General features: G+C 36.7%; 1 protein-coding gene across 1 annotated transcript in view; it reads left to right on the forward strand.

Moving 5' to 3' along the window:
- The window catches only part of LOC128739159 (uncharacterized), a 247,517-nt gene that overhangs the window by 209,128 nt on the left and 26,330 nt on the right, over positions 1 to 12,059 (forward strand). Inside the window, exons 7-9 of the mRNA XM_053834580.1 lie at positions 1,332 to 1,474; positions 3,536 to 3,711; positions 3,920 to 4,085. Coding sequence (XP_053690555.1) covers positions 1,332 to 1,474; positions 3,536 to 3,711; positions 3,920 to 4,085 — 485 coding nt within the window. The remainder of the gene's footprint in view (positions 1 to 1,331; positions 1,475 to 3,535; positions 3,712 to 3,919; positions 4,086 to 12,059) is intronic.

Genomic DNA, 12,059 nt, shown 5'->3' on the forward strand with positions numbered 1-12,059 from the left:
TTTTCTTTCAGCGTATTTTTTTCGAAAATACGCTTAATTTCCTTCTACTTCTCCGTCGACGTCATTTTCAACAAATAAAGTAGTTTTCAAGATATCTCTTGAAAAAAAATTTTTTTTATTACAAATACGCCTTTTAGAAAAGTTACTCCAGACGAAAATAATTATGTTTCATGGAAAATGTATCCTTGGGTAGCGTCCAACATATCAGCAAAATTTCATCCCAATAAAAAATATTCGAGCCAAACCGTTTTGTTATTTGAGCTGGCATTGCTCATATAGTGCACTTACACCCCTTTCCTTCCAAGTGAAAACCAAGTTTTATTTTGCTGTTTTTTTCATGTTTCTAAAAAAAGTCATTAAACGGTAAAATTTTGACGTGAATTTTCTAGCATGCATAAAACCATGCTCAAAGTATCGTTTCCTACCATTATCTCGATTTTTTCAATTTTGTCACTTACACCCCTTTCCTTCTCACCCCCTCAATTGACAAATCGTGCCTGACTTTCAATAGCCGTCAGATGAAACAATCATCAGTTTCAATTGAAGCTTGCTTGAATAGTTCAACATTATTCGACAATATTCGACAAATAAAACAAGCCGCTTCATGTTTAAAGCGAAGGAAAGTCAGAATCAGCTTCATTTATTTGTTTCAATAATATCGGGCTATGAGTTTCTGGAGTAAGATATGTTCAAAAATCAAAATAAATTGATGAGTGATGAATGACTAAACAATATATTGTTGTAGCCTTTTTCTAAATAATTTTTTTATGGACGTCGCATTTGTCTACACCCCTTCCCCCCCTCTGTCACAACCTGTCACAAAATTGTCACCCCCTCCCCCCATAAGCCGTGGGCGTCATTATTGAATGGTCCCTACCTGAAGAATGGTCTGCCAGTCACGTCCGAAAAATGCGGCCTGTAGAATGAGAAACAGGGATTTAAAGTGCTGCGAGGAAATTTACTAATCGACCTTGATGTCGAATCTTGGGCACACCCCAAATGTTTTTTTTCCAGAAGCTCTGAATTAAAATAATTACAATGATTGGCGTTTTAGCTACAAACAGTGCCTCAAAGCTCCAAGTTACTATTATTGTTTATTACGGTTAAAAAAGTATAGAATATTGATAAGTATAATTTAGTATTTTACCTCCTAATCAGTGGATTTACTTCTTACGATCCAAACAATTACGCCTACACCATTAAATTCACTAAACATAAGGTTATATATGCTTGATAACATCAATCAAAAGCGGGTAATTTAATTTTGTTCCGAAACCATAATAAACATGGCCGATAACGCATATCTTTTTCTTTTCCTTTATTTCTGCAAGGTACCTGTGGCAACGATACTCAACGACCTTAGTCCCGTGCCTGCGCCAGCAAAAGTCACAAATAAAATCTCCAACTCGAACCCTATGAGTCCTATGAACCCCGCCGGGCTACAAAGTAACTCGCCGGACGTTAAGGCCATGCGGTAAGTTAACAATAACGCGGTATACTTAAAAAGGCAATTTTTACTGGCTGGTCGGAACCCATTCATAATCGTATTCCCTTCTCGGTCCATATCTTCGGTCGAAATATAAAAAAATATATCGCTACTAAACACGCGAACCCGCCTTCAATTTTATTACTTGGAAGACTCAAACACATAAAACAACGCAATTACCGCACAACATCCTGTTCGAATAGACGATCGAAAATTATTTCGAAAACCGCACGTTATTGGCAGCGCAACCGGTAGAATTCCGGCAGACAACGCTCGTAGCCATCGCTTGAAAATAAGGCAGCTCATTTAATTAATTTCCGTTGTCGTTCATCCGGTAATGAATAAATATGAAACCGACGTTTGATGATGAACCGAAAAATAATCTATTTTAAACCGTTACACCTTTTTGCGGATGTATATGATTTCCGGCTGAATTCCCTCAGGTTATAACCGTGATCACAAACGAAAAATTTAAAACCCATAAACTTTCCGGGCTCGCTCCGGGCAACGTCAAGGGCAGAAATTTCAATAATTTCGTCTGCTTGCATGTACGCAAATCGGGTGTCTGTCCTGAGGAGGATGGTCGGGTTAAATGTTGCCCTCAAAATAGAAACATTTCTAACAACTGACAACTGACATAATGCTAAACCTCATCTAAAACAATGAAATGGAACAAAAACGAGCACGTTTCCTCCCTTTTTTAGCGGAAAAGTTTACATTTGTGAATTTGCTGCTTCCAAAACAAATATTCGCAGTTTACCTGCGCTAAATGTTCCCAGATCAGAAACTATCCAACTCAAACAATGCCATGCAGTCGGAATGAAAAGCCGGTACCTACGCATTTTCATTTTTCCAACGACGTACTTTTCCCTCCATATGCGGGCAAAATTTTAATTAAATAACACTTTCATATTTACGAGCGGCGGATAGAATTGCCTCGGTGCGTCGCATTCGTCGTACGGAAAATGCTACAGCACAAAATGGGGCCGGGCGGAAGTTGATGCGGGAAATATGTGCCCGCCCGTAAAGCTCAGAAGCGAGCAGAATGTAGATGTTTCGTTTGTGCTTCTTCTAGTATTTTTTTTCTTGCTTTCCAAACGAAACAGTGGAACTCGACGACGACGACGACGACGTTCCAGAATCAGAAGGAATGCCTCAAAGGGAAAATTGTACAGCACAAATTAGGCCGTATTTCTGTCGACTTTACAACGGCAGTAGGTGGGTACGCAATCCTGTAACGGAGCAAGAGCGAATGTTTCATCCAATCTGGCTGACAATTATTAAAGTTTTAAATGTCTCAATTACGTAACGTGTGCGGCATTGTTGCGATGTAGAATGGATGAAAGTGGAAAACCTTGGTTTGGTTCGAGTGGATAAAAATAAGGAATTCTGTGACGCAAATCTAAGTCACACGTGGGCGAAAGAAACCAACCCGACTAATCAGGTTGGCACCAAATTGTCCCACTGCTATTGCCAGATAAAATTCAGGCAAATCGCATATGATTGAGCGAATATATCACGTACACTTGTGATTTATTTTATCAATTCTTCAAAAGAATGAATATTTTCGCTACCGTATTTCGAATTGTGTTTCGTGCCAAAGAAAAACCTGGGCTAAAACAAAGGTTTAGAGCTTTAAAATAATAAACAAAGCCAACTATATTATGGTATTTAAATTATGATATATTTGTTTACGATGTCTGCCGCACAAGCTAAAGGATTTCAACATCGTCAAATTGTGCTTGCAACAAAGCATGAATTTGGCCGTACATGAAAGAGTAGATAGACATGTTTTTTCCAACCGGAACCAGAACGGTCATGTTATCTATAACCGCAACCGAACATAAGCAGTCCATTCAAACGCACAGAAATCACACAACAAAGCAACTACATTTGCAACCAAACAAACCGCATCGAGTACATTTCAGTTCGACCTTGTTATCCTGTACTGCAGACTTGTATTAACATTTTTCCGCACCCAGCATCCGGCCGGCCACTCCTGTCCTAGCATAGTTGTTTAAACCACCTATCCTCTCAATCCGCCAACAGGTACTACAGATTGTGGATCTACACATGCAACGCTGTGCTCTTGATGGCGGTAATTGTATTCTGTGGCGTTGCGGGAAAAATTTTACTCTCCGACTACAGGCGCTTGCTGGTGACAGGGCTCAGTCTGACGCAGCCGAGCTTCATCTACGCGTACCTCGCGCTACTGGTGCAATCAGGTAAGGTCGCCCTTTCGAGGGAGAGAGAGAGAGAGGGAGCGAGAAAGAAAAAACAAACAAACTGAACCGCAATTGATTGTCCCCAACAAGAGTTACATTTGCAGTTACAAAACCCGACGCAGAGAACATTTTGTAACTTTTCCCGCCGGCTGCTTTTCCGCAGATGTCACTAACCAAACACTGCTGTGTTGCGTTTGTCCCTTTGCAGGTTTCTTACAACTGATAGGGTGTCTTGGTGCCTTACGACTATCGGAGAAATTATTAAACGCTTACTGGTTGCTTTTACTCGTATTGTTAATAGGAGACGCAATGTTAGGCATATTCTGGATGTTCAAATTTGACAGGGTAATGAACGATCTGCAGCCGATGCTGAGGTAAGTGGTCTTGAAAATATGCAAAAAAAATATTTCCTCGTTTAAATTCCCTCCTAACTCACACTCCATTTGGTTAATGGACCTGGCCATTTAGGTTTAGTCCAATTTTGGGCTGCTTTCTTACATATTTGTGGGCACATTTCACCGATTTGAATGAATTGTCAAGAAATCAGGAAAAGCTTAGTAGGTTACACCTTCCCCCGTGTAGAAGAATAGTGTAGCCATTCCACAGTGGTCCAGCAGCGAAAATCAAGTGGAAAGTTTTTTGTGGTTCAAAATAGCTCCCTACAATGTTCAGCAAAGTTGTTCAACTCTAAAAGGCAATTAATATGAAATCAACGACTAGGTTCCAGTTTGGCTTGTAAACACATAACACATAATAACGTTTTATTGAAAAGAGATAGAAGAATAATTTCTTCGACAAAGTTTTAGCTAAAGATTATATAAGTAACTTTGCCAAAGACATAGTAGACGTATTTTTTATAGTTTCTATCTTACAGGGTGTTTTATATAAAGACCTCTGAAAAAACACTTTTTCGCTAATTACTCCAAATTTAATGGTTTTATTGCATAATAATGTTTTACAAAGCTGTTTCTCTTATCAAAAGACATATTTTTCTAGAACATTGTTTTCGTTTTCTAGAAACGCATACGTATAACGAGTTCTAACGTTTTGCCTTTCTACTATATAAATATATAGTATAAAGGTATAGAAATCACTTGGAAAACCGAAAATGGAACGAAGGTCCTGCGGGCCGAATGTTATATACCATTCGACTCAGTTTCGAAAACTGAGCATTTTCTGTGTGTGTGTATGTATGTGTGTGTGTGTGTGTGTGTGTGTATGTAACGCTTTTAATCTCACTCACTTTTCTCGGAGATGGCTGGACCGATTTTAATGTTCTTAGTATCAAATGAAAGGTCTAGGTGTCCCATTGGTCGCTATTGAATTTCATACTGATCAGACTTTTAGTTCAAAAGTTATGTATAAAAATACGAAAAATATAGGACTTCATTATCTCATAGATCCCTTAACCGATTTGAACAAAATTGATTGCATATGAAAGAGGAGCCTTACAAACCCTTAACTTCCAAATTTCATGATGATTGGACTTGTAGTTTGAAAGTTACATAAAGAAATGTGAAAAAATAGTATTTAAAACATATTTTTGTAACATTTCAGAATTAATTCAATGAAAAACATCACACATTGTATTATTATTTGAAAATTACTGCTGAGATCTATCAAACGAAACCGAGTTATTTAAAATCGGACGGTTCATTCAAAAGTTATTCAAACTTTAACACTTAAGCACCGTATATTAAACCGTTAAATCGTGTGAAATCAAAACATATCAATCAAATGTTGATTGTATTCAATGTGTGCAATGTATGTATGTATGTATGTATGTATGTATGTATGTATGTATGTATGTATGTATGTATGTATGTATGTATGATGTATGTATGTATGTATGTATGTATGTATGTATGTATGTATGTATGTATGTATGCATGTATGTATGTATGTATGTATGTATGTATGCATGTATGTATGTATGTATGCATGTATGTATGTATGTATGTATGTATGTATGTACGTGTATGTGATGACCATTTGCAATGAAATTCAAGAAAAGTGAGAAACATGCCAATAGTCAGAAGTTTTTGAAGCCTCTTAGTGGAATACGAACTCTGAAATAAAAGAAAAGAAAAAAACTTTTACCGACTAAATTCCACTTTTTAATATTTATTCGCGACAGATACGTATACGCTTTGAAATAAGACACTGATGAAGCCTGCACGTCGTAGGTGAACTACGTATCTGTTGCAAATAAATATTAAATAGTGGGATTCAATCGAAAAGTTTTTTCTTTTCTTTGATTTCAGATTTCAATTGTCATTTTCTTCACTTGCTGTTACTCACAATTGTACAAGAAAAGCAAAAAGCGAAGAAAAGCAGTTAATTTAAGTATATAAGTATAGTGGTGTATAGGATCAAAATACTAGTGAGTTGATTTTTCCAAATAAATTTATACAAATTTCAAACAAATTTTGCGCATCAATATACGCTCTTTTCAATCCATAGATACTAGAGCTTAGAAATGTTATATGTATGAAAAATAGGAAGTAAACGTTGCACGGTAGTAACTTTGTAAGATTTGTTTTCGTTAGTGACATTTTAAAGGACAGATGTCTTATGTCATGTATCATGTTTTAACAAATAAATCAAAAATGACAAGCACTGGAAATCATATCGATCATATTTCCTATTCTCAAGCATGTTTATGGTTCAGCTTTTGCACTATTTTTCGACCTCATCTTGTTTTCCTAACCCTCTAACATTGTAAAAACGATGCGATCAAGCTAATGACTATCTTTTCATGAAAGTACATTCAAAAGAAGCTCAAGTTTTGATTTCCATGCAAAAATAATTATCTGAAGGAGCGCCAGCTAAGAAAAAGTTTAATTTCTCTTTTTCATATCTAATGCTCTATTCAGTTATTTTTTTTGATTCAGATATATTGCACAATTGAAGCCAAGCAAACTAATAGTAAAATTTTGAGATTAATCATTTTGTTGTCAAAATCTTTTTTCTTCAAAAGTGAAGTATATAATAATTTTTCTGAACTCTTGGTTTTCAAAGATGCTAACTTTGGAACGCATGGATTAATATCAAAATATCAAAAAAAAATCTACCCTTTGGGCTAAAACCACTCAAAAAAAATATCAAAAAATCTGCTATGAACATATATTTCATATTGTCAGTTCAAAACAAGTTTCGTATGTGGCTCTGAAACCCAAAAGTTAAGGCCGACCGATTATAAAACTAAATAAGGTGTTCATCAAATAACATAAATGACGCTTACAAGTATTTACGCACCCAAGGAAAGAAAATATAATTATTCTACGCAATACATTGTGAATTTTACTGGCAAATAAGGATTTTGAGGAATACGGAACGGATATTTAAAAATATAGTCAAGTTAATTATAGATGTTCCTGAGAAATTAAATAATGATTATTGTGGCAGTAGAAAGGCTAGGTCACGCCGCTAGGTGGATTAATTCGGGTTTTTCTTGTGTTTTTTAGTCTTTTTTAGAATAAAATATCTCAAAAAGCCGTTTGGCCGTTTCTGAAAGCTTGAAATTTTATTTCATACATATGTGAAAATAAAAAACTGGTTTTTTCTCTAACTCGAGTAATTTCAGTTTAATTATTCCATGTTTGGCCTATAAAACTAACCCTATATTTTATAGGCCTAACTATAAAAAATACGCCTACTATGTCTTTGGCAAAGTTACCCTTATAATCTTTGGCTACAACTTTGTCGAAGAAATTATCCTTCTAACTCTTTTCAATAAAAAGTTATTACGTGTTATGTGTTTACAAGCCAAACTAGAACTTAGCCGTTGATTTCACATTAATTACTCTATAGAGTTGAAGAAATTTGATGCACATTGCAGGGAGCTATTATGAATCGCTTAGCCGCAAAAGTAAATTTCCACTTAGTTTTCGTTTATGGACCACTCCCAAGTAACAATTCTAAAGCCACTTGGTTTTACTTGAATTTTATAAAGATTTTATTGCGGTATTAATCATTACCTCTGGGTTTATTGTGGTACTGCGCAATACCAAGAGGATACGAGTCCAAACACACTTATAGCTAGCTAGAAAACCATAATAAAACTGCTAATAAAGCAAATTTATTGTGGTTGCTTATATTACCACGTTAAAACTTCTTGACTGCACCACGTCTTTTATAAACTTACCATAAGTGTGGCGTGGCAATACAAAATGGCGCATCAATCAAAATTTATCTTTTCATGGTTACTTGTCAAACCGCAATAAATCTGTTAGTTTTATAGAGCTATTCAAACGGTAACACCCTCACCAAACAGTTTTTTGCTGCTATTATGGAGAATACCAAAGTTCAACACCAAAATCATTTATTCATGCGAAGCCATATTGCCATATTGTAGTATTTTGTTTTAGCTCGCAAACAACAGTTCATCAAAGCAAAGTGTTTTGCAGAAAAAAAGTTATTATCAATCGGTTTTCCTGTCAGAGGAAGCGACTAAAATGATTTTGCTAGAAATTGAGATTGACTAACTGTAGATTTTCAATTTGTTAAAACAACCAGTTTTCGAAAATTGACAGAAATTTAAACTTTTCTGATCACGGATATATTTTCAAACAACTTATTTAGCTTTTGCCAGAAAAGAGAAAAGCGAAACACGAAAAGCGAAAGGCGAAAAGCTTTTTTGAATTATGGCGATGGCTGTCAAGTAGCGAAAGCTTAATCGGTTTTATTGCTGCTTTCAGCAGAGCGTGATACGACTACTTCAGCTTATAACCTGATTCTTATAGCGGTTATGAAAACATTCTGAGGAGTGGGCCACTTGGTCAGAAGACAGTGTTATAGCGGTCATCAGAAAGTTCTGGTGAAGCTCATAGTTTTATTAGCGGTTTGACCCGACAAACTTCGTATTGCCAGTTGCCACAAATTAAACTGTGTTGTACATAAATCGTGAATCTCGGATGACCTTTGTCACAATCTCGAGTTTCGAGTGCAAGTTTCTAATGAGTTCATGGGTGTTTTAATTTTGATTTAATAATAAATAAAATACAAATTTTCCTCACAGTAAAGTAGAAAACAACTCCCCCCATTGCTTAACCTGATAGAATAAAGAGGATAGCATTTAAATATTCGCCATCATTACAAATTATTTTGCGGAACACCAATTCTCGGTTGACCATAACGCGGAACATAGAGTTTCGCAGAATACCATTTCGCGAAAAACCTTAGAAGATCGAAGCAAACTGCGAAAAGAAGCGGACGTAAAAAAATTTCGACATTTTCCATATCTTTTTTTTTTGATAAAATTCAAGTAAATTAGAAGTGGAAACTATTATTTTCAAGTGTTTTGTTTCGGATAGCCATTGAGAGATCAAGTGTTTTAATTTTAATTTGAAATGCTCACAAGTGGAGACGTCTTCGAAATATTACGAATGGTACTGTTGAAAAATACCATAACCAAGACCTGTTTCATGAAATTCCGGTGGTTCGGAGCCCCTAGAATGGCAGCGTTCTCCTGATATTTGGCAACCCACAGTCTCATCACGGTAATGGGTGGATCGCCTAGCTGAAATTCTTCCGAAAAAAATCACCGCACAAGCGCAACCCGTTTCAACCTTACTTCAAAATATTTCCAACGGTGGTTCCTGAACATCAAACAAGTTATCAGCACCACTTTCTACGCCGATTCGAAAGACGGGACCATCAAACTTAGCTAATAGCATGGTGAACTTTAGGTCCAGGTTAATCATTCGACTTGAATCTGCCGTTCTAACGGAACAGAAGTACTGGTGAGATCGTTTTATAACTACATTATTTTAAGGTTGATTTATGCAACTACATGTACGTAAATTTATTTACTTTATTATTGCTTCATTTTGTTGTTTAACAAATTAATTGATATATGCCATGTCTTTGGTAGTTTGGTGGTTGGTGTATTTGATCTATTTTAGAGAGCGAAATAAGGCGCTATAACCTTGGCCAACAGCAGCCGGGCTTTTGGAGTAAATGCCATAAGTTCATCCCCGAGGGTCCGGAGTATCACTTTACCATTATTAGCATAGATACTCCCAACGAAAACAAAGTTAAAATTACTCAGAGACGGTTGGTACGAGACGTCCCCGTTTCTTCATCCCCTATTGATTTAGAAATGCATCTATGTATGAATAACTTATTCACACAAGATTCAATTCGTATAATCGTCTTTGCGGCAATATTTCACAGTTGGCCTGGCCGATTAAACATTTGCGATATATTTTTGATATTTTGCAAATGTTAATACTGACAAGAAAATAATTTGATGTATTTCTATGATTAGAAATAATTAAAATTATTTCCAGGAATCCTTTATTGTGGCTGTGATGATATTAATAAGAATAAGAATAAGAATACCATTTCGCGAAAAACCTTACGCAGCATGTACCATTTCACGGAAAATCTTTTCGTAGAAAGTACCATTTCGCAGGAGTGACCCAACTGAAGGAAAGTAAGTAGATCTAGGAAAATAACTAGATAGAGGTGATCTCTACGGGGGGCTGTCCCCCCGCAGTGGCCGGCGCTTCCGACGGCAGGTCACCGGCAACAGTCGCGGCCTGTATCCGTCTCGCCCTGAATCATCTAATGTTAATATTGATAGTTGATAGTATCATAATGTGTTATACAACTGATATAACCTTGTTATGGCCTCCTGATCGGGAGCCCCCCTCTCAAAAAGGAGAGGGGTCATAATTCCCCTCCTAAAGAGGGGAGGGGACTCAATTCACCATAGAAAAAAAAATTGCCTACAAGCACACCCGCATGCTAAATTTGGTTCCATTTGCTTGATTAGTTCTGGAGTTATGGGGAAACTTGTATTTCATTTGTATGAGAGCCCCTCCCCGTTTTAAAAAGGTAAGCGGTTCTAATTCATCATAGAAAAAATTCTTGCCTACAAAAACACCCACATGCCAAATTAGGTTCCATTTGATTAATTAGTTCTCGAGTTATGAGGAAATTTGTATTTCATTTGTATAGGAGCCCCCTCCTAAAGGGGGAGGGTCCTAATTCACCATAGAAAAAATTCTTGCCTTCAAAAACCTTCACATGCCAAATTTGGTTCCATTTGCTTGATTAGTTCTCGAGTTATGAGGCTATTTGCATTTCATTTGTATGGAAGCCCCCCCCTCTTAAAGGAGAGAGGAGTCATAAATCCCCTTCTAAAGAGGGGAGGGGTCTCAATTCATCATAGAACAAATTCTTGTCTCTAAAAACACCCACATGTCAAATTTTGTTCCATTTGCTTGATTAGTTCTCGAGTTATGCAGAAATTTGAGTTTCATTTGTATGGGAGCCCCCTCTTAGTGGGGAGAGGGGTCTCTAACCATCATAAGAACATCCCTGGCCCCAAAAACCCCTACATGCAAATTTTCACGCCGATCGGTTCAGTAGTTTTCGATTCTATAAGGAACATACGGATAGTGAATAATCACTATCAGAGAAATAATCAGAATAAAGAAACATTTTTTTAAAGAGACAACACATTTTTAAGGAGAAAATAGTGTCATCCTGTAACCCTGATTACCATAAGTTACCATGAGAGCGCCTAATTCTGTGCATGGTTCCTAATTCTGCACACCCTATATTTCTGCAAAATCTTGCAAATTCCTGCAAATTTTTATCTCAATTAACGCATCTAGTTAAATGTGTGTACATTTAGGTGTTAATTTGAGAAAATATGCAGTGTACAGAATTAAGAACCAAGCGCAGAACTAGGCGCGCTTACGATAGTACCATGAAACTAATTGAGATTTCATGCGCGCGAAATTTTAACCATGATTATGAACGCTCACAAATGGATTTCTGTCATAGGCGATGTTTCTATTGCTGCCAGCTGTGAGCGTTTTGCTATTCACTTCCACAGCTAGCATGCAACGAACTAGAGTGACCGGAAGAGTTCCTTCACTGTAAGAGACAGCTTCAGCAGCGGAAAATGCCGTATGCTTTCATGGATTAAGGGGGTAGCATTTCAAATTAGTTTAGTATGGCACACCACCCCCGTTTGGAAAAATAGTGTAACTATCTGGAAAGAAAAACTTCTGAGCCAGGGTTCACAAGAATTTTGCAAAATTTTGATTGATCGCGTTTTGCGTTTCTTTATTATTGCTTATATGATTCCATAGCACTCTATTGTTTACGCTCTTATTTATTTACTTATAGTGACGGGTTTGTAGATTGTGGATTAGGCTAAAGATCAATGCACCTAGAGTCAAATATGTGATAGGAAAAGGCTGAAAACAATGTTTGCCTCCCACAGGGAGTGACTATTAAGTTCTGTGACTATCGAGCGATTCTCAAAAAAGTCCAATCCAACGGCCGCCGTGAGGGTTACACTATCTTGTCGGAAAAATGCCATTATT

Source organism: Sabethes cyaneus, chromosome 3 (genome assembly GCF_943734655.1).
Source record: "Sabethes cyaneus chromosome 3, idSabCyanKW18_F2, whole genome shotgun sequence".
NCBI lineage: Eukaryota > Metazoa > Arthropoda > Insecta > Diptera > Culicidae > Sabethes > Sabethes cyaneus.